Source organism: Atractosteus spatula, chromosome 5 (assembly GCF_055471065.1).
Source record: "Atractosteus spatula isolate fAtrSpa1 chromosome 5, fAtrSpa1.hap1, whole genome shotgun sequence".
Classification (NCBI taxonomy): domain Eukaryota; kingdom Metazoa; phylum Chordata; class Actinopteri; order Semionotiformes; family Lepisosteidae; genus Atractosteus; species Atractosteus spatula.
Genome location: NC_142710.1, coordinates 29,429,510 through 29,456,495, shown reverse-complemented (window position 1 = coordinate 29,456,495; position 26,986 = coordinate 29,429,510). Strand labels below are relative to the sequence as shown.

General features: G+C 37.4%; 1 protein-coding gene across 1 annotated transcript; it reads right to left on the bottom strand.

Moving 5' to 3' along the window:
• Positions 1 to 1,683: 1,683 nt before the first annotated feature.
• Positions 1,684 to 26,038, bottom strand: alox5a (arachidonate 5-lipoxygenase a). Its single transcript, XM_088916604.1, has 14 exons — positions 25,786 to 26,038; positions 22,603 to 22,801; positions 21,772 to 21,853; positions 18,146 to 18,268; positions 16,494 to 16,600; positions 15,047 to 15,219; positions 14,189 to 14,335; positions 11,119 to 11,322; positions 10,778 to 10,864; positions 7,712 to 7,890; positions 7,116 to 7,237; positions 5,308 to 5,408; positions 3,780 to 3,950; positions 1,684 to 3,174 (listed from the first exon to the last, which is right to left on the bottom strand). Exons 1-14 carry the CDS (start codon positions 25,933 to 25,935, stop codon positions 2,995 to 2,997), a joined length of 2,025 nt encoding a protein of 674 aa, XP_088772730.1. The 5' UTR covers positions 25,936 to 26,038; the 3' UTR covers positions 1,684 to 2,994.
• Positions 26,039 to 26,986: the final 948 nt, after the last annotated feature.

Below are 26,986 nucleotides of genomic sequence, written 5' to 3'. Positions count from 1 at the left end.
TTCAATCTTTTATTATTTTTTTTAAAGAATCTTGCAATTCCCAAACAACTTTACAAATAACTGGGACAAAAAAAGACAATACGCATCCTACACTCCAAAGAAAGTCGGTATAAACAGGTTTAAAAATTAGATTTGAATTGTCTCTGTCTGTTAAGTATTCCCGTTTACAGTGGAAGGTGTGCCTCAGGTACACTGCTGGAGAAGATCTCATCTCAACACGCACGCTCCATAGTCTTGTTTAGGGGACAAGCAGGAGACTGGAGTCGGAGAACCTACATCTGCAGCTAGAAGCTCAAGAGGGGTATTCTGAAGTCTGCACATAGATTAACAGCAAGGCAGTACAGAGATACAGTAACAAGACAGAATCTATACAGTATGTTCATCATAACGACACCTAGCCGATCCTCTAGCTGCTCAGTTTTAAGCATGTTGAAGTTGAAGTTAAGTGCGAAGCGGGTGGAGCAATACAGTAGTTGTGTATTTTTGTTTTTTTATCATCCAGATTAGTTTGCCTGCTGTGGGCAAAGACAAGACAAGACAGGAAGGGATGTAACCAAGCAATGCTCCTAAAATGAAAGATGGGCATTAATAGCCATGATTAGAAAAGTGGATTTTTGCTGTGGAAAGCTAAGATGATGCAATGAAATGGTTTGTGCAAGTTCACCATCATCTATATAATTCAGAAGCCTCCTGATCTTTAAGCACACAGTAAGAAGGTAATTAAATTCAACTTAACTATGAAATTAAATTGTATTAGTATATATTTGGCTTTCAGTTTACACTGTTTCAGTTTTGCACTGTGTAGATTTAGTTCAACTGGCATGAAATCCAACAGTCCCCCAGGACCTGAGTTAGGAACACTGGTTTAGAAGAAATGTATTTATCTGACAGAAATATGAAAAGTAGAGGTAAAGGAATGGCATCTGTAACCTAAACCTGATTAATGAGATGTCAGCACCACTGAGCATTGACACGTACCTGTTTCAAGAGCTCTTCCCTGCTGGACTTCATATCTAAGTTTTTTTTTATTCAGCGGCACCAAGTGAAAACTGTTACAAAAAGAAGGCATTTGATTGACATTTTTCTGAACTCGCACAAACTGATGTTTTTTCTCAGTGTGTATTTGTTGTATTATTGTGTATTGTGAAACCTGTCCATTCAAATTGGATAAACCTTTAAAAGAATAGTAGTTCAATAGCACTTTGATTCTTCTACATGCTTCTTGCTACACTTGCCTTTCTATCATTGCTGTATTTTGCTTAATTTCTGCATTAAAATTATGCTGCAACCTACATTCTTATTTTAAAACTTGATATATTAGACTGTAGCCTTTATTATGCTGTCTGTCAAATGAAAATAGAAATGACGATTAAAAAGATCATTCCTTCCTCTTACTGATAATCAAAAGGCAGTTTTATTCTGACTGAAAGTAAAGTATGAAAACGGCCAATGGTTTCTTTTAGATGCTGTTGAAAATATTTGGGAAAAGCTTTTTGGAAATGCTGTGTATAAAAGCTATACTATAAATATAAAGAAGTGAAACAGTAGTTACCATAAAAGATATATTGAGTACTACAATCTCAGTATTAGATTGTAGCCTTAGTTATTGTTACAAAATCTTCAAAATTTGAACTGGAAGGGAAGAATTGGTTTCAAAACTGCAATTCTCTAAAAAGTGCTGAATTGAATTTATTGGAAATACATTATAATAAAAGAGAGAGATAAAATGTACATTTCAACAATTGTTTTATGTTAATACATTGGTTTTTAGGAACAAGACACTGCAAAGCATACAAATCACTGATCACTGCACCAATAATCGAATACAATTCTTCACTTGTAAACATATCTGAGTGAGACTAAATGGCTATGCATGCAGGGTTAAGTTTTTATTAATTTATACATGTATTTTGTTAACCTGTGGTGTTTGCCGAAACATTTCTCCACAACTGACTAATGCCTTTCTAGGGGTTAATAGCATTTTAAATGCGTCTCATAGACAATCGCATACAATTCCATTCGCTTTCAAAGCCATGTAAAAAACAGATATAGAGCCAAATGCGCATCACACTTGCAGTACCAATGAATCTCAGACTTAAGATTATATTGAATTGCTATCACTAATCCTCCTTTCTAGCAAATTGTACATGAGCATTACTTTGAAAGAATTAAAAAAAAAGATCTTGGGAACAGACCACCTGAGTTCTATGCTGATGGTATTCTGTTCCAATTTCTCAAGACAGTAAGTGTTATAAACAAACTGTTCAAGCCTAACTCTAAGCCAAACAGTTCAAGGAAAGCAGGACTGCTGTAAGACACCAGAAAACAGCTCAGTGCATCCCTGTACCCACAAAAACTGGATTGTTTAGAAAGAGAAATGTGAGAAAATCTTGTAATTTTGGTTTCCCTCAGGATATAAAGCAAGCTTTATGTATGTGAAGTGGAGGAATATCTCCATTTTAGTCCTTGGTATATCGCAGTTCTAAACATTTTCCCCTTGAGAACTTGTGCCCAGTGGAGTAAATTTTAGTTGCTGTTCCATAGTAAAACACAAGGAAAAAACACTTCCGGTGAGTAGTACCCACTATTCACATACCTATGAATCGTTTATTTTGCAGTCTTGGACTGGTGAATTATGGTTGGTTTATACTGAAACTGAAAGATTTACGTGACAGAATCTCATTCTATACCAGGCATTAACCATTGTAATACTAATAATGAAATAAAGAGGGCTTGTAACAAAAATTTAATTTATGCATAGATCTTTTTTTTAACCCAGTAGGAAGCTATAAACTTTCCAATGAAAAAATCCCACTCTTCATCATTAAAGATCAATAAAGAATAAATTACAAGAGTCTCCTGATTACCTTTTAAAATATATATGATGAAAACAATCCTTTGAAAAAGCAAGACAAGGATTTTGTTTTTTCCAAACATAATATTAAGCTCTTTTACTCAACTGGAATCGCCAAGCCCTGGGTTCTCTTCGGGAAGTTAAACCGCAACACTGTTTGGGACCCTGTCAGGTGAAAAGTAATAGTAGGGCAGTTTCTTGTTTTTGTTTCTTTCCTTGATGATGCTGGCAACCTCGTCCAAGTTCTTCCGGAATCTCTGCATGGCCTGCTTCACCGGTTTCTCAATAAAGTGTTCATCCGGGTACATGCCTAAAAATAACTGACAATAGGAGTGAAGGTAATTTCAGGAAAAAGGACTAGAAACCCTTAACTTGAGGGTTGATAGTCAAAGCTCACAGCTTCCTTTTTTTTTCACGGCTGTTAAATAGAAATTCAGTCCTGATATGAGCAAAGGAGATTTCTGATCTTAAGCCACAGATGAACAGTTCCATAATTCAATTGTATTTAAATAAGAAGACAGATTGCTTGTTTTTTTTCTTAGTTAGTTGGGAATTGAAGAATAACTGTAAAACCTGTGGGAGTCCCTTTCTTATGTACTAGACTTGGCCATCTATACCTATATATACTGTTTAAGTCTGAAAACTGTACCACTTTACTATCCACCAAAATAAGTCTTTCATGTTTAAAATCCTGTGCTGGAGTTTTTAAGGAGCAGGTAGAGGCTTCCATGCCTCTGAACTTTGCATTGAAAGCAGTGAATGAGATTTAAACCAGGAATGATGGTCCTCTGCAGGAGATCTGTGGAATGTGACGCATCTGCTAGTACTTCGGGTTTCCAAGTCTCAGAGTTTTAATGATAAACTACACGGCCTGTAGAAAACAAATGTATGTACTGTACGTGGAGGCACTCACAGTCCTACTTACTTCATTTTCCTGAAACTGGCTGAGGGCCCAGACAGCCCCTAGATGCCAGCAGGATCGGCCACGGTCAGGAAGAGACTCGATGATAAACTCAATCGTCGTGACGCCCTTCTCGGTGGGTGGCGGGCGGCGCATGGTGGGGGGGGAATTCGGAATCCAGGAGCACCAGTCGTACTGTAAAAGTGCGTTGGAGTTGCAATCAAGATGGAGAGCAGGAGGTGCTTCATATCACAAAGAGCTGTGGTAGCTAGAGCGAGCCACCCAGCCACTGTTCAAGATGATGCCCTTCAACAAACAGCTGCAAGAGATCCTTGCATTGACTGTTTACAGGCAACCCAACCTCCCTGAAGGGTTTAATAGCCTCCCTTAGTTTGTATGCTCACTTATGTTCTATACCGTTCACAGAAGTAGATCATTCTACATCTCAGAGCCCAGAACATGCAGTCTCCATTGCATTCAAGATCTTTATAACTCCTGACCCAGCCACCACCATCTCTTACATAAGAAAGAAACCTTCATGTGTGGAATTCAAGGAGGCAAATTCAACATTCACAGGAGTTAAGGCATGACTAGTGGCATGATTTACTGTAGATCAGGAATGACCATTTGAAGCCTTTGGGACACAGCAGAAACATTGTAAGCATTGCTAAAATTAGATTGTGGAAGGAATGTTAAAATAAATGTTCCCATTATTATTTTTTGCCGTTCTCCCTATTAATGATGCAACAGTTATTATAATTATATAATGAGTATTATGAACAATTCATTGTTATGCAAATCGTGCGATGATATAGTAAATTAAATAGTTCCCAAGGTTGGGCTTGGCTGATAAAATTCTGAAGCTTAGCCAGATTGAAACATAGAATACTATTACCTCAGTCTGTTGTTTTTTCAGATAAGGAGTGCTTAGGACTGATCACTGTATTGTGTGTTAAGCACATCAAGACAATTTGATTTGATTAAATTGGGGTCCTTTAAATGTACAGCAGGCTTTTGCAGATCTGCAGTTCAAATATGAGCTTTTCTTTCCTTATTGTGTTTCACTGCAAAGCTTTGCCAAAAGTGAATGAGGGGGGAAAATAACTTTTCAGGAACACCTTTCTCCTGCTGTAAGAACAAACTCCAGGTATGTACAGTAACAGTGGTGCATCTCTACCTATTTCTAACTCTGGAGCTCCAGCCTTTCAAGCTAGTGTTCACTATGGAGGAGGTAGTGCCTATCATCATCCACTGAAGATGATGTATGTATGCATGATGGGTATGTATTTCCCAGGAACTCATCCTGCTGTTTTTTTTAAAGCAGCAAGCCTGGTAGCTTGTTCCATGCTCCCATAACCCGTAGCATAAGGAAATGTTTCCCAAAACCTATTGCGTTAAAATGAATTAAATTAGATTTTTTTCTGGTAAGGTTGGACCATTAAAGATTAAGACTTGCTAAAGCAATGAAGAGTAGAATGTGGCTGTCCTTCATGCTTAGTTTTAACAGTTTGTGTGTCCTTATTGAATTTCCCTGAATAGTTGCATACAGTACCTGCCCAAAATTGACAGCAGCATGCTGTGCTGAGGCGGTGAAGATCACAACGGTCAAATACTCGATCAGTTTCTCCAGTGTCTTAATGGTCTTTGGGAACCCTGAGAGGAACAGATCACATCATCACCAAAAAATACTGCAGATCATCTTTTTTCATTTCTCACTAGTTTTATATCCACCGTTCTGTATTCTGTGATTCCTTTCTCCTTGGTACTGACAAACTAAGACTTATGAGATTTAATGCTTTGCATGTTCAGTTTAATTAAGACCTCTGGCTGAATGAATGCGAATGCTCTGTGGCAAACCAAGTCTTGGAGTTGATATTACTGGTTCTGAACTTCCATCTTCAAAGAAATATTTTGGCATAAGCAACTCTTAAAAGACTTTAATTACCCAGGGGTATGTGCTGAGAAAAGCCATGGGGAACTGAATGAGTCCCCATGAGTAAACATTGTACTCACAGCCATATACAGTACAACAACTGGTGCCCAGTGGTTCTGCAGAAAAGGCATATTTTAACAGCTTCACTTGATTGATTGACAGAATTAAATTACTCTTACTATGGTTAAAGGTTAAATCCTTTCCTATGGTCTTCATCTCTAAGTGGTTTGTACAAGAAAATCTGACCTATTGCAATCATTCTGGGTCAGGACTGTGTAACTATTGTTTATGTAGAAACAATGAAGGCAGTTTTGTAGCTAAGCTTTAAATAATAGAAGAAATAATTGCACAAGCAGTATTCTCTGTAAGTTGGCATATTTTTTATACTGTTTTACAGTGTATTTGTTATTTCATCACTATCTACTCTGCTGCCAGACTGTAGCCTTCTTTAACTCTCACTACCCCCACCCTGGCTTCGAGGAAGTCTACTTCCTGTCAGGAAATAGAGGAAGTTTCTGTTTTGGAAACAAAACAGCTGGCATTGGATTTAGTTTTAGCTTCTACTGTAGCTAGTTTATTCTTCAGAGCCTGAACTTACTTCTTTCTTTTTCTTACTTAGTTCTCAAAACATTGGCGTTCTTTTTTCACTAGACTATTACAGTACAAACAATAACTGCAATGGGCAGTAACTGTTATGTAATTTGCTATGAGGTTTGTTACATTGCATGAACATGGCAAGGTTTTGCTTGCAGGCTGAGATTTAGTCAAGCAGATATTTTGGTTAGTTCAGAATGCCGATTTAAGGGCGATTTTCTTTCCTAACAATCTCATAATTATACTTTGTTACACTGCTATCAGCATTTTGAAGAGTGGGGACAGTGTTGTGTTTAAGTCTGCGTGTGCTATACAGTATATATGTTGGCAGAAAATTAATTATCAGTTGCATATATTTAATGTGCATGTTCTCTACTGAAACACCTTACTAAAAAACGTTTTTATTCAGGGGCCAGCATTGTATACACAGCAAGATATTCATGTGTGAGGGATTATACAGTATTGCTTTACAGTTATTTTCATGTCCTCTTTTTTTTCAGGCTATGCATTACACATACAGCAATAAATGCATGGTCTTCATGTACTGTATCACTGATACAGTATATACATGAAGCAAGATATCCAACACTCACATTTATGTGAGTGGTTATATTGTCTTACAAGTGTTATTTTCATCTCCTTTCTATTTTTTATTGAACAGACCATGGTAAATTTATTAACATTAATACTATAAATATGCAGTATATGTATCTTACTCTGTTAGTTCCAGTTTTGTTTAGGATATTTTTGCTTTCGCGCCTTCCTGAAAATGTTCACAAAATAACATATGCTAAATTTGGATTTTTTTAGCAGAAACTGCACTAAACACTAACCTGAATTTTCAGTGTCTTGCATCCCAAAGACGCTGACATCCTTCACAAAGGCTTGTATCTCCTCATCATTCTGAACTGACTCATCGCTGTCATAGTAGATGTTCACAACATCCGTCACAAATCTGTTCAGAGCACAGAATACGTGTTGCTCAGACATTATTTGACTTAAAACAAAAGTGCTTTTGATACATCGTTCCATACAATGACAAGACAAGAGAGCTTGTAATGATTTGAGATGGTAATTTATCTAGTAATGGCTTTCGTATTTTTCTCTAAAATCTTTTAACATTACAGTTCACTGCTCTTTGTTAAAGTGTCTCAATCCATCGGCGAATGTCTTGTGTCAAGTTGCTCCTAAACAAATCGGATCATTTATTATGTATTCATGGGGGAGGGAGCTCATTCCTTAGATAAGTTTCTATCTTTAGGAAATCAATAATCTTGATTTTGTCATTCAACTACGTTGGGCTTAATAACATAATTTCACTAAAATGTTTGTAGTAGGATATTATTCGTTGATAAAGTTGCACAGGTACTGAAATATTTGCCCGCTTAAGAAATGCACCATCTTGACAAAAGGTTGACAATCACTGTACCTCTTGACTACTTCCCAGACTCTCATCCCATCGTCTCGGTAAAAGAAATAGGGGAGCTCTTCCTGACTTTCCATTCCTCTGAGTTTTATGGCTTCAGGGAAGATCATGGATTGATACGTGAAATCCTTCATGGCCCTCTGCACCAGCTGGACATGGCCCCCTCCACCTGTAGCATTGGCCTACAGAGTAAGTCAATGTGTATAGTAAACAATATAATAATCACATTTTCAATTGATGGAAGAAACAAAAAAGTTTCTTTACTAAAAGTCTCTAAACATTTGTATTGGAGAAATGAGTAGTCCTGGACGTAAATCAGAATAGAGGTTTCACTATCGGTAACTGAGATCTGCACGGGAAATTGAACTCATCTAAAACTCATCCATCCTCAGAAGATGCCAGTGTAGTGGCCAAATTCTACTGGCCAACTCAACACGTGGATTTACTGGGAAATTCCTGGTTAGATGTACCCCACAAGATTACACGGAACTAACACACTTCTTAGTGTTCCTGTCTATATTTGTACGTGTTTCTCTGCTTGGGGTGTGGTCCACACATATGCTAAAAGCTTGAGAAAGCATGGGTGAGTTCTGGTGTGACACCAGAATGGAGTTGTGAGGCTTCGCAGCATTTTCATAAATTGCAGCTAAGTTCCTTAATACTGTCTCTCAGAATCCTGAAAGTGCTCCGCCGTGGAAGACTTATAAACACAAGAGGGTGTAAATGAGAGGAGGCCATTCAACCCACCTAGGCTGTTGGGTAGTTAGTAATTTCCAGAGTCGCACAACCCTGTGGGTAAAAAAGCACCGCATGTTCTCAGTGCTAAACGCACGTCTAAGTAGTTTCCATTTCTGCCCTCTGGTTCATGTTTTACTTATTGTTTCAACAATTTGTCCCAAATTGCAGTATTTGATGTTTGACTCAGTCAACTTATTAGATGTTTTAAAATACATCTTAAGCCTCCTTAAGTAACACTTTACATTGAGGTGCTGCTTTTAATGTGTATACCTGTTGGATGATTGCTAGAGAATTTATGAAGAAAAACTCTAATGACAGCCTTTGAAAGATACAAGAATGCGTGCTGCAATCCATCTCAAACTGAGACAAGTGCTGGCAGTTATCATCGGAAAGGGAAACTTTGTGTTCAGAACTCTTGACCTATTTAGAGAAATCGTGAGAACAACTTCAGCACCAATTATTTGAAGGAATTCTTTTGGTGCTATAGAAGCGTTAAAGTTGTAAATAGAATCATAAAATCTGTGTTGTGAAATTTTTTTTTTATATTTTATTTTAAAAACATTAAAATTCTGTTAATGAAGTTTAGGTGAACCAAGCAATTCTTAGAGCTGCAGCTGTCCTTACAAATATGATAATCTGCAGTTTACTGTAAAAATATGTTACTTAATTATCTTATACTGCTATATTCTATAATAAATATGTAAATGGAATTATATGTCCAATATTTAGTAAAATGGTTAGGAATAAGGAAGTATTACGATTGTCTGAATTACCGCAAAAAAAGTATTTGTGTTTTGTGGTTATTGTGGTAAAAATATTAAACCTATAAACTGCAGTTGGAAAACATTCGTAAGAAAGCTAAAAAAATATTTTCTCCATCTTCTCAGATTTGGGAAGATCAAAGTCTTAGGCAGTCAACTGAGTAATACTGATGAAGCAGCACAATGATGAACAGAGCTGTTTTCATCAATTAATAGTTCTCATTTAAAACTAGTTGTGGAGTTGACACACATACCAAAAGCTTAAATTAGCGATCAAACTGTCAAATGTGGCATTTTTGCTGACCTGGGATTAAGAGTGCAAAAGTGTTGAAGGTGTGAACAGAAAATGTAAAAATAAGACCTTGTGGCATTCTGCTCATAAGTGGAAGAACCTTTTGTAAAGAAAACAGGAAACGGGGTAGCATTCTTGTTAGATACTGATGACCTGCATATTCTTGTTGGCAGCCAAAAGCAATATCAAAAGACTCTAAATCTTATCTAAAATAGTCCTCTCAGTTTTACTGTTAATGAAAAACATATGTAACACTGAAAGATGTTTCTTTTTCTTCATCTCCTACTTTATGATTTTACAGTCAAGCTTGTAAAAGTTCACAGAAACCATTTCTCGGCAACCATGTGAATATGATGAGGTTTGAGCTTCATTATTGTGCTTGATGTTTATTGAATGTGAGCTGAACATTTATTTGTAGTTTGCATGCTACGGTGTCCATGCAAAACTAGTAAGAGGGCTTAGCAACAATCTATGTAATCAAAGGTCTCTGCCATTGGCACAAGAGTACCCTTCCACTTTGGATAAAGGTGTCAGCAAAATAATTAATAGTAAAACTGCCTCAAGGTCACAGATCCGGGTTCAGGATGTTCAGCTGTTATTCCTGGTGGCAACTAAAAATGCAGCACCTGCAACGCCAAGCAGTCCACACTGAATCTACCATGTGGAAGAAGACTGGACATGTTTCCTCTAGACCAGTGTTTCCCAGTCTGGGTACTGGGTTACCCCAGGGTCTTTAGCTCATCACATTCTTAAATGTAACTGTTTGCTGGTATTTATAAACCATTTCAGATCCTGAGGTTCAGCTCTCACTTAGGTTTGTTACAGGTCAATTTCTTGGTTAGATATAACCAATGGGCCCTTGCGGCACTAAGAACACTTCTATCTGGACAACTGAGAGGAAATAAGATAGATAAGACTTTACTGAAATAGGAGCTGTTAATGAAATTGTAGGAGAAAAAAAAAACTTTCAGCTGAAGCAAAGTTCTCCTTCTTATATTTCTTGGAACTGACATACACAAGGCGTTACTTGAAGCCCTGAGTGCAGAAAACAGTTAAAACTGTATCAAATATTTGCTCAAAGGTTCAGTACGTTTAATTCAGTAAGAATTCAGAATGACATCCTGAAGAGACAGTGGCCCTCCAGGAGTAGGCCTGGGAAACACCTCGCCGGAGCAGGAGAGCAGTGAGGAACTGGGCTAAACAGAAAGTGAAGATCTTACGTTTGACTCCTCGAGGAAAGAAAGTTAAGGCTAGATGTGAGTGTGAGGCAGTCCTTACCTTATCAAAGAGTCCGCACTCGCAGATGAGCTGCTCTCGGGCCTTGGTGTTGATGGCAATGGTGAAGCGCACATGGGGGATGAGAAGCTGTGAAGGCAGTCATTTAATAAAATCGCCATTTTAGCATTATAAGCATGATTGATACGATTTATTTTTCACCGAGAATGAATGCTAGAAAGAATACTACTGCTGTAGCAACATAAACCACCTTGAAGGCCTGGAGCTGTCATAAAACACAACAGCTGGGTATTTTTGAGCATGCTTCAAGAAAGAAGAGTCAAGAGCAGAAGGGACAGACGGAGCCCACGTTGAGTTTGCGGTGAAAAATTGTAGACAAGCACCTTGAAGATGGGGTGGACAGCAGGAAGCTGGCGAAACATGGCGATTCCGAAAACTTCTGAAATGAGATGTGTCCGGAGGAGATGTGTGACAGTTTGGTGAATGTGGAAATCGGAAGATCGCACCCAGATCTTTGCCAGAATCCAGTCATATTTAGCATCACTTGGTAGGAAAATGGGATTGTTTTCCCCTGGAATTTGACCCAGCTGTTGAGAAATGAAAGGTTTAATTATCATCAAAAACTCTTTTTGCAGTTCATTCCACTGGTGTGCTTTTTTTGTGGACAGAAGTAGTTTTACTGTATGACACACAGATAACTATTTTGAGGGCAGTAATTCAATTTGTACAGTATTTTGAATTTTGGTTTGGTTTTGGTTTTAAAAATGTATCTCTCATAAATAGTTATGTCATATTTTATTAAGATTACTTTATTAATATAAATGTATCTGTTTTGAAGTTGTTATTGAATATTGTATTTTAATACAATGTAAGATCTTTTCTTTCAACAGCAATACTATTGTATTGTGTTGATGACAACCAAAAACAAGTTACCATTCACTTCAAGCATAGATTGTGAGTTTAGAAAAAGCATGACCTGATTCTCACAAAGCACTACTTAAACTCCAGAGCAATAAACCACCAAATCTGAAGTTTCAGTGAGCATCATACTTCACTGGAACACTTTTATCTGCTGGTAATTCTAAATGAGACTGTAAACAAGTAACATCACAGTACGATAATAAAAACAATAAACACTTAAACTATTGTTCTCTGTAAATTTAATGAATGGAGAAGGGTAAGAGTTAGATTCTGCCATCAGTTTTCATCATTCATGTCCAACTTATATTTGGAAGTGTTATTTTCAGCATTTTGACATTATTAAATTGCATTTATATTCCTAACTAAACTCGAGCAGTGTTTTTAGACAAAGTGACAGTGTTTAAGTATTACTCCGTTATCAGTTGAGGATCTTGTATTCGAGACAGTAATGCAAAAAAATACTGTGCATGGAGCGTACTAGATGTAATCATAATTTCTCAGTTTAGAACTGTTTGAAATATAGACGTTTAACTGACATGCTTACTGATAGTATTTAAATATAAATAGCAAATGGCTCTGTAGGCTTTTGTTAAAACATAATGCTTTGTCAGTGATCTGGTAGTGTAGAGGTATTTGGATGCTTTTTAAAAAGTTATGAATAAATGCTAAATTGAGAACTAGCTGATGGAGTGTGGTTTATTATACTGTAAATACTATTAATCGTCGGCCATAATTTTCTCATACAGACAAACCTGGTCACTGGATCAAGATTTTTGATATACAGTATTTGCTTATCCTACTCGGTCTGGGGGACAGAAGGCAGGGAGTCAGAATGCTCTATAATAAAGGGCTGCACTGCCTTGCCCGTGGCGATAGTAACGGTGATGGGGAGATGACAAAGAAAGAAATATGTGCAATTAGCAAATTGGTGCTGGTTACACGTGGCAGGCTGGTTTCCTTTTGTTCAGCAAGTGCCCTTCTCAATGCATCAGGAAAAAAGGTTTGCACGTTCCCCTGAGCCTTCATTATGAATGCCACATTGCCCCACGTAAAGTCCCTAAATATTGTTGCATAAAGTACTCTTCCAGGTTTCTGTGCTGAATCTACTGTACATGCACTGAAATTCCATTGTCTGAACTTAATCCATGCTGTCCACTTGAAGGACACATTTTTAATACCACTGATGCTTTAAACTTGTTTCATACTGGACATTTATAAAGTTAAGAAAAAGTATTAAAAATATTCTGACTTCAGCTTCTTTCTTGAAATATCGGTTAAAGAGGATAAACTCCTAACAGAAGGCTTTGCATATTAGCAGTGTGTGGGACTTTCTTCTCATTAATAACCACTTATTATTGATATTACAAGCAAATACTCTTTTTATAGTATTTTTAATCCCAGAGGGTTTTATATCAAAGAGGGGATCCACCATCCAATACGGTCCCAACCTGTGAGCAAACCAACTGGAGACATGAGAAATTACTTCACCTATTGAATCAAGGGGGAATGTTAGATAGGTTAAGCCTAAGGTGCAATTTAGCCAGCACACCAAGGTATTGCCCTTATGCTTATAAATTGTACCATGGGTTCTTATACCAAATAATCAAAGATCACATTTCCACATCTGAAGGACAACACCTCCTGTATCACAGTGTCACAACCACCATCAAACTGGGGCATTATATTGTTCAGAAAGGAAATGCGCCACCTATCTCAGTCAACCAGCACCACCGGCAACCTGGTCTTTCCATCACCATACTAACTAGGTCCAACCCAGTCCAAACTTAGCCTCTGATGTCTTCTGAGATGCTGTTTTTTATCTATCTGTGGTTAATTTTTAAGATTACTGTTACTATAATCAACTTACCACAGAGATAAGCATTTAAGAAAAATAAGAACAATAATCCCCAACACAGAATTTTGCAGCGCTCAAGAATTTGAACTGACAGAAGTGTAAGCCCCTCATTACTTACGTGACAGGAAGTTACAAGAATTAACAGTCACTGTGAAGATGTAAGGAATATGCATTGTCAAGATATCCACTTGTTTTCACAGTGAAAATATCACATGACTACAGGATGATAGACATCGCCCCAACTGACAAAGCCATCAGATCGTGGGTTAGTGACCACTGATGTGCTGGTGGTAAACCATTATTTCCAGTCTATTCCAGCCCTTTGGTAACTGTGTGTGGAACCACCTCAGTGAGTAGAAACTAACCAAATTGAGTGGAAATTTAAATATTTGGTGTACTCTGCTTTAAAGCAGTCTGGAGGAGTCCTTAGGTGTCTAGTCTTGTAACTGGAAGGTTGTGGACGTTGTTTTACCTGTGACTACAAGATATTTCACTCATCTTGCTCTAGTAAAATTCACTAAATAAAATAAATAAATAAATAAAATATGAACAGCTACAGTATAAATGTAAGTCGCTTTGGATAAAACATCAGCAGGTCTTGAAGAGGAAGGGCAGTGAAAACTTGCAAGGATTCCTATCTTGACGCATGAGATCACAGATCATTTGAATTCACATACCTGAATGGCGATTGGAAGAACTTTGTTCTCGGAATTCTTGTAAAGTAGGCAAATGGGAGCCGCCAAATACTGAATGGTGCAGGGATCTGTAGAGTTCGGTGTTACATCTTCCAGCATTTCATAATCAGCAATGTAAACATTGCCTTCCTGCAAAGAAATAATATTTAAATGTGATTTTTAATCCTCTCAATGGAATGCAGAAGTCATTTTCTCTACCATTTCAGTTTATCTGAAGAAGTTGTATGGTACATGGGCTTATGCCTCAGTGCACACTGACCTACTGGAATGTTAAATGCGTCTTATGTTTAAACAGTACAAGGTTTCTATCTTTAAAATGCTTTATTGCTTGTTCTGCAAAAATGCATACACTTTTGACCTGTTGAATTTCATAACTGCTTCTTGTGCAAAACCCTTTTGGTTAGACTAACAAAATAAAAAAGTTAGTCTTTCGAAAGCTAGGTTTAGGGGGCTTAGAGGTGTGCTAGAGACAGAAGTTTAAATCCATTGCCCACTCACAGTGGCACTGCTGGCTCAGCAACTGACAGAAGAGAAGTTGCTTTGGTTGCAGCAGAGTTTGGATTTAAAAGAATATTCATGTACAACAAACCAGAAATTAGTAAATATATCCTGTCAATATTAATCCCCAGCTAGCGAGGACGCTTAGACAGATGAACCTGAGGTGCTTCAAACTGAGAGTCCTTCTATGTAGGATGCTGTTAAATTGAAAATAAGGCGATGTTGCAATTGCTCGAAAAGAGGGATATTATGCGCTAGACTTCTTAGCGTGGTCTAGTTATATTAATTTTTTTCCAATACACATAATTTGTCTCATCATGAATGAGCCAGAGAGAAACTGACCTTTATCTCCTCCTCCAGAGTGAGGTTTCGCTCCAGGCAGAGCTCAACCATTTCATGCGTGACAGGGAACTTTTCTGGCAGTGCTGTGCATTTTTTGATGATGACAGGATTGCAGCCATTCAGGAACTGGTATCCGAACATGAAGTCCTCCTGCCAGTGCTGCATGACATACTCTACAAAAGCAAGAAAGGATTTTCATGTTCCCCCTAGTTTGGCATTTTGCCAAAAGGTAGATGATCAAGATGCTTTCAGCTGGGACTTTCAGGACTTATCTTATACCCCTACTACTTCAAGCAACTCTGCAAGATACTGTATTTGCAAAAAAACAGAGGAATAGCCATAAAACAATTAACAGCAGAACTAGAGGACATTTCGTTCTATCTTGTGAATAATTCTGTATAGTTGCAGAATTAGTATGCTCTTTTTATTCAAATAATTCTCGACCATGAATCATCCATCCACTTTCTAGCTTCTCATTTTCATCCCACTCAGGCTCATGGGGGAGCCGGATGCTACTCTGGCAAGCAGCAGCCTCAACGTGGTATACACCCCGGATGTGATGCCAGCCCATCGTAAGGCACACTCTGACACAAACATGCACACCCCCACACCAGGGCCAGTTTGCATGGCAGTCAGAGATGTCATTCCCCACTGCTTTGTCTTGACTGTTCCCCACTGCCTGATAACTTGGGTTTGGACCAGCAGGTTCCAGGATGCAGTGTTCGTCCTTCACTCTTCACCCAGAGAAACATTTTGATACCCCGTGGTGTTTCAGAGGTTTTCTCAACTGTGATGACTGTATCAGAACAAAGTACATTTCAGATCACGTTTTCTGTGATATGTATAGCATAGTGTTTTTACACCTGTGGCAGCTTAGATTTGTTTTCTATTTAGATCTTCAGTTACAAATACCGCAGTAGCTGTACTGTACGTGTTTTATTTTGAAAGGGAGGCTCTGATAGGACCTCTGCAACACAATGGAAAAGATCTGCCCTGAAACAGATTTTGGTAGAAAGGGAGTGGAGGGCATTTTTATGTTATGCCTAAACAACATTTTCAGCCAATGGCAAATCACGTTATAAAGAAAGATATGAGAAAGCCCAGTATCATTTACTGCTATGTGCACACATTTGCAATGCGTATTGTTAGATGGATTATTGCAAGTTGCAAGTGCTGACACACAAACACAACTTATATATATAAATGAACAAGTAATAGGTTTATTCCATGCTGAAAAAAAGAAGAAAGAGAACACAACGTTTCGGCCGTGGAGCCTTCTTCAGGTGTAATATAAATGAATGCATGAATAAATAAAAGCATTGGAAGATCTTAATTTGGATAAAAAGCAGTGTCATTTATTAAGAGTTGCCAGGCTATTTACTACTAAACACAATCATAACCTTGCTAATACCTTTCCAAGGTATCCCGCAAGCAAAGTCTTACCAACCTGAGATTGTGTTGCTAATCCTCACAAAGATCCGCTCAAAGTCTGCAAAGTCACTCCAAGAAGACTGGAACATATGCATGAACCGATTCACATAGAGGTTCTCAATCCTGGGGACAGGGATGGAGAAAGGGCTATCAGACAACCTGGAATTGAAGTCACTTCAAGTCACTGTCACTTTAAACTCTCAGTAATTTGATAACACTTTTAACATTTCCCTTCAAAGTTAAAGGGATAACGCTCCTTCCTGATACAAACCTAGTCGTAATGGAGTTTCAGCACTTCTGAAACTGTGGTGCATTGAAGTTCTGCATAGATACTACAGTCATTCTTACTTAATGTGTAACTGTTGCATCCTGTCGTAAAAGGTTAAGTTAAATTCATTTGATGTCAGAGTGCAGCTCAGCTGTTAGGGTGTTCTCCTCTCTGTTTGATGCCTCAGCAGATTGCATTTGTATAAGGGAGTCACATATCACACTTGCTCTGTGCAGTGGCGGATAGCTGAGCTGATAAGAATGCAGATGAGGGTCTGTACATTTCTAAATACAAATATGGTCAGAAATAGTTACTTCTTATTTCCAGACATACCACCAGTTCAGTTCCAGTAATAAAACTCAAACTTAGTGCATCACACAGTTCAGAAATGATCCCACACCTATCATGACTAAAAACAAAATTGAAGCTTCTAAAACACACTACATTCTGTACTGATTCATACTTTCAGTTACAACAGTAGACTAGTCATATTGTATGCAATAAGTATGTATGACCTTTTGCAGCTTTTATATAGTAGCTCATACATACTGTGTGAATCAGGGTTGACCAACCGTGGGCTGGGTGAGAGACAATCCTGCAGGCTTTTTGGTTCACTCTCAAATCATATGTTCCTCAACACTTTGAACCATTTTGTTTTGCCCACTTAAATAAATGAATTGTGAAAATTCTAATTTGGAGATTATTAGAAATGAAAATATGAATATTGTGTAGCTTTCAATAACTACAACCAGTCACTCCTGATTTAAACAAGTAAAGAAATTAATTCAATTGATTGAAACTCACATATTGAGTACTTTCAGATAGACCCCACCATAAAAATGTACTATGTAATGGATGAATTTCACAGCACTCTTCCTCTTAGAATATATATAATGTGAGGCACACATTTAACAATAATATTAACCATGTTTTATGCTGTAAAAATATAAGGAAAGTGCAGTTTAGCAATCTGTAGCATCTGTGAAAACCTATGCTAATATAAAAAATATCAAAGTATATTTTCTAATAGACATGCACATTTCTAAATCATTCAAATAAACCAAAATATCTAAGTCCTCTACATGTACATGTGTACAAAATATGAAAATGAGAAAACAGAAAATATCTTCATGTTGTTTCAGTTGTCATTTTCACTTTTTAAGGATTTTAAAGGCCACTCAAATGTTCCTTCTTTCAGTTTAGTTTCTATGTTACATGTATGTGGTTTATAAATGCTACAAACTTTGATGATAAAAAAAACCTAGAGGCTGTGAAACCAACTTCATTTCAGGGACACACCTAGTCTCCTAACAGATCGGAAAAGACTCAGCCTGAGGTGTCGAAAGAGCTGGAGTCCCTTCATGGATCTGAGCAGATTAAGCTGGTGTGACGATACTTACGCCTTTGTGTAGTTAAGGATGAAGTCTACTCCCTTCTCACTATCAAACTGAATGTCACGAGGAAGCTCCTTGTGCGCATTGGCATCTATACTCATAGGGAAACCTGGGTGCCATTCTTTCCACCTTCAAAAGAGAACAGAATTACAGAATGTAGTCATTTAATTAACCAATAGGTCTGAACATGAGGGCATGTTCACTATAAAACCACATCAGAAGCAGAAACTAAAAAGGAAGAACGGACATTTGACTGAGAGAGAGTTTCTCCCTCTCTCAATGAAATGGTGAATCATTCCACAGCTGAGGTTTCCTGTGAGTTTCTTTTTATTTCAGTATTTCGACAGAATTTGCATAGGCTATTCTTAGCTGACAGTTGAGGTACTTTATCAGATACTTCTAGTCTAGTGTCAGAGAAGAAGTGGGATATCATGATTCCTCTTCCAGACTGTGGTCATTCTCAGCGTGATCTGTAGCAACATGCTGAGGAACAGTGCAATCTGTCAGTACAATGTTCAAGATGTACTAATGTTTAAGTTCCTTGCAAAACTTAAGTCCCAAAGTCTATCTTTATGGTGCGCCTAATAGTTGCTGCTCATTCTACACCACTACTGCCTCTTTATTTGACTTCTAGGCCAAACAACAATATCAGGGACCAGAGGTCTTCATTCCTACTATTTGTCACAATATTCTTGCTCACCTGAAATTGAGGGGGATTGAACACAACAAATGAAATTTTACATATATGGTTCATCATATATGCACAAAAATATCCAGAAATAAGTTAACATTCTGAATTTTTATCTCACTATCTTTGGACCTGAAATACAATTTTTTATTACCATACTGAAAAAAATGCACTTGCCACACATATCTTTACAAACCTTAAATGTTGATCCAATTTTACAGAAAATGTATATCGTCTCTAGACAATTGGATCTAAATCACTTTGACCCATTTTAGACTATTATTTGTCAGAAAAGCAACGTCAACCTAATCACTGAAAGGACAGAGCAAAGACATTTTTCTGTGGGGCTAAACTGGTGAAGTCCTTCAATATTTCTCTGCTGCAAGGAAAATGTTCACCTCTATAAAATAAATATAATAATAAAATATTGTATATATTATATAATAATAAAATGAAAAAATATATATTTTGGGATTTTAGAGGATCCAAAATAGTATAGTATTTGTTACTGACACTGATTACGTATGAGAACAGAGAGTTGTAAAGTGTTACAGAAAGATGAAACCAGTATTCCACACATCTCTATTTAACATTGAGAGATTACATTAAATCCTTGTTTTCTTGTTCTTACTGTAACAAAAACTTAAAGGAGATACTAAGAATTTTGCTATATAAACTTTTACAGTAAATTCTAGTATTGCGTGGCAATTTTGCAAAAATAAGTTTCATCTTTTGAAATGTGAAGTGTTTGGTTTATGGTGAAATGTTCTTCCTGTTAACCTACAAATTCACAATTTACATTCACTCGTATCTTTTATTAATGCACACAAGACATTTGTGGGTTCTGCTTCAACGTTCAATAAGACAAACTCATCAGCACAACAACCCACAAAGCTTTTAATTGACTTTAAAAAATATTTCTTAGGTTTTGCAACTGGCAATGCAGCAAAATGAGAGGAGGAGCCATTCAGCCCATCTACTGTAGCTCATGTGGTAGTTAGTAGCTCACTGATCCAAGGATCTCATCCAGCTGTTTCTTGAAACATGACTGGATGGCTGGATAGCTGGCTCCACACTCCCACAGTCCTTTGGGTTAAGAAGCACCTCCTGTTCTCAGTTTTAAATGCACTTCCAGGTTGTGTCCATTTGTGTCCTTTGGTTTGTGTTTCACTGTTAATCTTGAAGGATTGGCTGTCAATGCTCTTGATGATTATGCATGGTTGTATCAAGTCCCCTCAGAGCCTGTGTTTGTGTTAATAGTAGTGTGTTAATACCCTAAGCAATTCAATTGCCTCTTGTTCTTTTGTGATGAGTAATAATTTACAAAACACACCCTTTTAAAAAAACTAAAACTTGAGTTCTTCTTTTGCTTTGCTATGCAAAGTTGCCTCATTATGCTATACAATCTATCCATCTATATTTCACATGAGCATAGAATAGCAGCAAAGAATTGCTGCTTATTTGGCTATTCATATTGTTTAGAAAGTAACATCAGTAAAGGAGCTTCAATAAACAAAACGGATTTATATGCAATAAGTAACCAATAATTGCTAATAATTATTTAAGGGACTTTGCTGTTGCTTTGCATTGCATTTTCTGATGCATATCTTACATATAATGTGATGCAAGACTGTCTGCATTTTTTTCTTAGATTATTTTTCTGGCAATTTCCTGACTCTGCAGAACTTGCTTCTGAAATGAGCTTCTGGTTGCTTGGATATGCATGAGGGAGGCAAAGTACTCTTGTACAGCTTGTGAAACATTAGGCCAGAGACGTCCAAGTCTGTGAGGTTTTATTCCAGCTCAAGCCTTGAAACCAGCTGGTTTACTGGATGTACAGGACCGATTTAACAGCATCTCCCAGCTCTCCAGGTGTTGCTAATTTAAAGAGACCTTGAAAACCAACAGACAGATAGGCTTGCCAGAACTAGGACTGGACACTCCTGGATTAGGCCCTTTCTCTTGGGAAAGGTCTAATCCACTGTGCCATTCCTGCCATTCACCTGTGAGTGGCCTTTCACAGAATTTATTAAAGTAAATGCAGAGACAACATCAGAGCGTCATGCAAAATACCATGGGAAATACTCGTGTGGTTTAGGTAATGAAATAATTAAATGTAGATGATTCGAGTTACTGCTTTAATGTTTCTAGTTTTAAATGTGCAGAATTTCAATTATAAAAAAATGACTTATTTCAACAGCGAGACACATGCCAATTAAATGTTTTTAAACTCGTTAAAAGTGGGTTACCTTCCTGGTATCCTTTAGCAAACATCTTCACCTTTATCTAAACATCTACAATAGTTTGACTGTGATCTGTGGTTTAGTGTTCAATATCTGGAATCACTCATATTTTACGTCGCAGTACGCTTATCTGTCCTCAGACGAAGACTTGAAGTTTCCCTTCAACGTCGTGAGCTGCTAAATAGCAGCTTTCAATGTGAAAGCATAACAAATAATTCACTTAAGATGCACAAAAAGAAGAGCTTGCAGTTAATGCAGTCTTTGCAGATTTGTTCAAATGTTAAGAGTCTATTTACTCTTCCATGCTGGATAATTGGGTATGTTATTTGGTGAGAACGGGTGAAAGAGACATCATTGTTTATGTTCAAGTATTTTAAACATTTTCAAATTTTAAATACTGTTTATAGTCAAAACACCATATCAGAACTCTTTAACAAGAAAGAATAACGACTTCAACTACTAATGGTCATAATTAGTCAAGTGAATGGAACTGTTTTAAGCTACAATTCTATTGGATTGAAAGAATCCAAAAGCTCATTCTTTCTTAGAAAAACACATTGCAGTTTTGGCGGGAGTAAAAGGGGTATTTTGTATAGTAAAGTATTTTGTATTTGTAAAGAAAGAACCTTTGATGCTCATCTTCCAGAAACCAGCTTGAAGGTCAGTGCTCACTGTGAAAGGAAAAGCTGTTGAAGTCCTACCTGTACAACTTTTGTCTTGTTTCAAGTTCTTTGCGTCTGTGCTGCTTGGCCAGTCGTGTTTTATCATTCTGGGGTAATCGTGCTGCCAACAGAGAAGAAATAAAATTAAAATGAGCAAAACGGTCGGCTTTCCTTTTTACCATTACACAGCTTTGGCGACATAGTGAAAGCACTCGTGTCAAAATGTTGAAAATACAGAAACATTGCACTGCTCATGAGTATCCGATTTTCTGTACATGTTATTCTGTGAGATTTTTTTGCTGGTAAAAGTATGCATTTTTCTGGGTCTCCCACTTGGCTGTCAATGGAGTTTAAGTGAAGGCTGCTGGATGTGCTCATGAATCATCAGCTTCTTTGAATCTCAGCAATAGTGCTTGTTATATTAGAATTGTTTTACACTAGTAATTCAAGTAGGTAGCTGCGTCAGCATGCGTAGGCTGCAAAGGAACACGTAAAGGTTTATTCCATGCTGAAAAGAGAAGAAAAGAGACACAATGTTTCGGCTGTGGAGCCTTCTTCGGGCTATAGTATAGTGTAGTTTTACACGATACACAATTACGTCATATTACTGTCTTGTTCCTGCATTTCATGTGATCAACACAAGGCCACAGTTTAAAAAAAAGCTTCTGTCCTAACTTTTAAAGTTGAGCAATAGATTGCTCTATTTATGGTTTACCCCATTTTAATGCCTGCTGTTTCATCTGCCACGAAATCCTGCTTTTTTCTGTTTGCATCTAAAGCCTTCCTGATTCATTTTACAATCCCTTTCATTGTGTAGGACTGCATTTTTCGATTATGTTTTCCTATCACTATTGGAACGCATGTGCCCACCTTTTCCATCTCTGAGGACGATCTCTTTGTCATCGGTAACCCATCTGTAGCAGGGGAACTCCACGTACTCCCCACCTGGGGTTTTGACAGTGATGTATTTGCAATACCAGTCATCCTGCACCCAGTACTTGCGTTTCTCAATCTTTACCAGCTGAATTTCACCCAGGTCCTCTGTCACATTCACATCGTAGGAATCAACCTGGGAAGCAAGAAAAAAGAACTAAGTTGAGGTCTTGAGTTATAGGGAGTTTCATGAGTCCGCCACCAAGACATAATGTGAAATAAACAAATTACCCAGACCTCCCATTGGTTTGGCTTGCGGAAGCCATGCTTTTAAGGTAGCAGCTTGTCATGAACAATATGGATAGACAACATGACATCTTTATATGTACTGTACCTAGTTCTGCATTGAGTCTCAAGGATTTTGAGAAGTAGCCACTGATATGTTTTTTTTTTTGCCAATTAGAAGATGGTGGCAAAATTATGTTACCAATCACCTTGTCATAAGCACAATTTTATTTTCCCAACTTTCAAACCACCCCCCCCATGTTGGGATTCAGAGAACAGCAATTTGCTGAATTCATAAAATGTCATCACAAATCCAATGTGGCTCCCAAACAATGTGACCAGCAGCTGTAACGTCCCATGGGTAAATCCCCTGGGTTCTCATCTTGTAGTGTGGATTTTACAGGTATCTGTGTTGCATCTTCCTATGATGTTTGACTTTATTGGCCATATACAATTTTCTTGTATTAGGAATTTGTCTTTTTTCGCATACCCCAATTTGCTCTCCATGAGACACACAGGCGGGGAGAGAGAAGCTTGGGGTCAGAGCGCAGGGTCAGCCATTTATATGGCGCCCCTGGAGCAGTTGGGGTTAAGGGCCTTGCTCAGGGGCCCAACAGAGTAGGATTCCTCTGCCGGCCGCGGGATACGAACCGGCAACCTTCCAGCCACTGGTGCAGTTCCTTAACCACAGAGACACCGCACCGCCAGGAAGTCAGGGAAAGTCAGTTAATAAAGACAATTTATCATTTTTTATACCTTTCAGGTTTTGGAATGAACATAATGTTATATAAAACTATAATTGTGCATTTCTATAACAATTCATGATATTTCAACAATGTAAAACCAGTTTACAAATATAAAATGCTTCAGTATATGACATGCCAGTACAGATGTTTTAGAAACAGTCCTCTAGGTTTACTCTCCCTTTGGAAATAGTTCAGGAGTGCCCCCAGGAAATATCAGTCACACTGCACCAAGAAAGGAGCTATTGCACATTTCAAAATATTTTCTTAGTGAACACTGCTGAACAGCAATATCTTATGAAATGTAGTTTATATTACTTAACTGCAAGAAACCATGCTTGTAATGCATGGTAAAAAGCAATTCTGTTATTCCCTGCTATATACTGTAGTGCATTCTGTTTTATCTGGGTACTGATTTGTAATGCAAACAGAGAGGAATTGATAAGCAATGCAAAGATGATACTAGGTTATGCAAAATACTGTATGATATAAAAAGTTATGATATATGTGTGGATTTGATTCTGACTTTTATCTTCAATCTAAGGTATGTATCAGGAAATCAAGATGAAAGGACAGAACTATCACCAAGAGAACAAAAATTATTACATTTTCAGGAAATGTGCTTCGTTATCTCACTGCATTTCCTGGGGGCAAAACTCTTTTAAGAGATGCCGAACTAACCTTCCTTTGACAGACCAGTCACAGTGTAACTATCTCATGCACAATGGTACCTTAACTTCATTATGCTACATTATTAAAATTAGGAAGCAAGGGTATAAATAGCAAGTCATAAGACTAACAGAATTTCTGCCATAGGTAAATGCATTGAATTAGCAATTAGTGTAATTAGAAAAATTTAACAAGGCCATGATGCTTATTCTTTCAGAATGCAGCATTCAAAACTGACAAAAGCAATGAAAGTCTGCAATATCTTTCAGAAATGTGATTCATTCCTCACAATTCTAACAGGTTGGAAAAAGGTTTGCTAAGAAATGTTCAACTTCTGAGCTTTTTTAGAACCTCGGCATAAATACTGAAATTGCAATGAAATGCATGTCATGAAATGAAGAGTTCTCCATCTATATTTTAGCAACTATAATTATCTTTTCTGATTTTTATTTATTTGGTTGTTTTTATCCTTGACATTTATGCTTTTCTGTTTCCGTTTTGTGTTTAATGTCTCCCTGAACAATTCTAGAGCGCCAATATACTTTTTCATGCAATGCAGTGAAACCCTAACTTTTTAAAGTACTAAGAAGTGACAGATAAGAAGTAGCAACAGTCACCACTGTCACTGTCGCTGTGGTTATGAATGGTATCCTCTTTTCAAATTTAAAAATGTTTCATCACCATTCTGTACTTTCGGCAACATCCAATTTTATCCTGCTTGGCTTTGCACATTACTGCTGACAGATTGATTTCCCCTTTTCTCAGCACACATATCTCTTTTTTGTTTCAAATGACCCCAGCCAAGGCATGTTTTTGAGTTGTGTTCGTGCTTAGCTAAATTTTCTATTTTAGTAAATGAGCACATTAATCTGTGATAATTTATCATGATATGGCCTGGCATGTACACACATATATGAATCATGGTGTTACTCTGATCACTTAATGGCAAAATTTATATTCAGGAGCATGTATGTGTTTTTTTTTACGTTTGTTCTTTAGTTGTTTTACAGTTATCAGTAAATTTAAAAAATGTATGAACTGCAATACAATGGAGCAAAGGTCTATGATTTATTTCCCCGAGCCTTTAGGGAGCTAGCAAATTCCATATGTTCTGTGCACTGCAAACAGGTGTTATGTGAAGCTAGGTTCTGTAACTGCGTATACTTCTAACAAAAGGAGAATTCAAGTATTTTAAGCTTTGAAAGAAAATAGTCTCATTTAAAAGCTGATCTAAGAATTTCATATTTTTTTTATAATAAGCAAATAATGTCACATGAAAAACAAGCCTAAATGCACTTTTGCTTTAGCACACAAATAGCCAGTAGCGATTCTAATGCACAATGTAAGCCCCAAGTATCTTGGCTTAGTTTACTGTCTTTGAGTTTTAGTAGCTGTCACTTGCTAAACTTTGCTAAAAGTTTTTAATCATATTTTCACTATAAACAGCTAGAAAGAAATGTAAAACTGATAAATGAACACTTACAGCCCCTCTTTCAAAGTCATTATAGAGTGGTTTATCCAGCAAAGTCTTCTCGCTGCATCCTTCAGTTCCCACAAGAGTCAGATAAATATAATCATCTGTACCAGCAAACCACTGGCTACCGGTTGCCACAGTCACAGTGTAGGAAGGCATCACAAAATCGAAATGAAAGTCACTCTCTCAGTGGAGACTTTTTCAGACAGACTCAATATTTGGGGTTTTAAACTGACCTCCTCTATTCCCCTGAAGCTGTCCAATTGACTGTGCTGTCTAGTACAAAATGATTTCCCCTTTTCTTCAGAGAAACTATCTTACTCTCTCCCTCCCTCTCTCTCTTCCTCCCTTCACCACTCTCTATCCCTCTTTTTTGCATTGAAACCACAGGTCATGCAAATAGATGATGGTCTGATAAAATTGCGCTATACTGTGATGCATGTATACAGACCTAGAACCCACTGGTGCTAATGCTATTCTTAAAAGCTAATGTCAAATATACAGCTCACCAAGATAGCAGCATAATTGTGATTGCCACGAAGCCCAATGTTCAGTCTCACCAACAGCACACAGGATGCAAAAAGTTGTAGTTATCAGGATACAAAGAAGTTCTGCATCTCTACACTCATGCATGGAATAGTTTGCCCCATGTTGTTAACTCCCCACGGGTAACATGTTCTTCTCAACTAATGAACCAAGACTTTGCATTGAAATATTTTAATAGCGTACCCATGAGAAGACAATATATATATATCACTAGAAATACTACTTTTTGTGTAAAATCCCAGCACTCGTTACTTAGTAGCACCACTAAAATATATGTATAGAGAGGTGTTCCAAGTAGCAGTTGATGGAATTTCCGTATCTAAGCCACACTGGTACATCAGGCTTATCCTGGTTTTCAAAGCGTTAAGTGGTTAGAGTACGTGGCTGTTAACAGGCTCGGCCAAGTCAGAAATGGTCAACTGTGGTCCTTGAGAACTATTACTGTAGATGTTACTGTTTTCACTGCAAGTGATCTCTAAAGTAATGTAATATAATACATGGAATAGGTCTGAATAGATGATCACCTAATTTAAATATCAGAAATACTGTGACTAAGTTGTCCAAGTTAGGAAACTGCAAACACCAATTTTCTTGGACAATCAAAGGCACCCTGACCATACTTTCTGTAAAGTACAAATGGAAGCATTTTGTAGATGAACGTTTT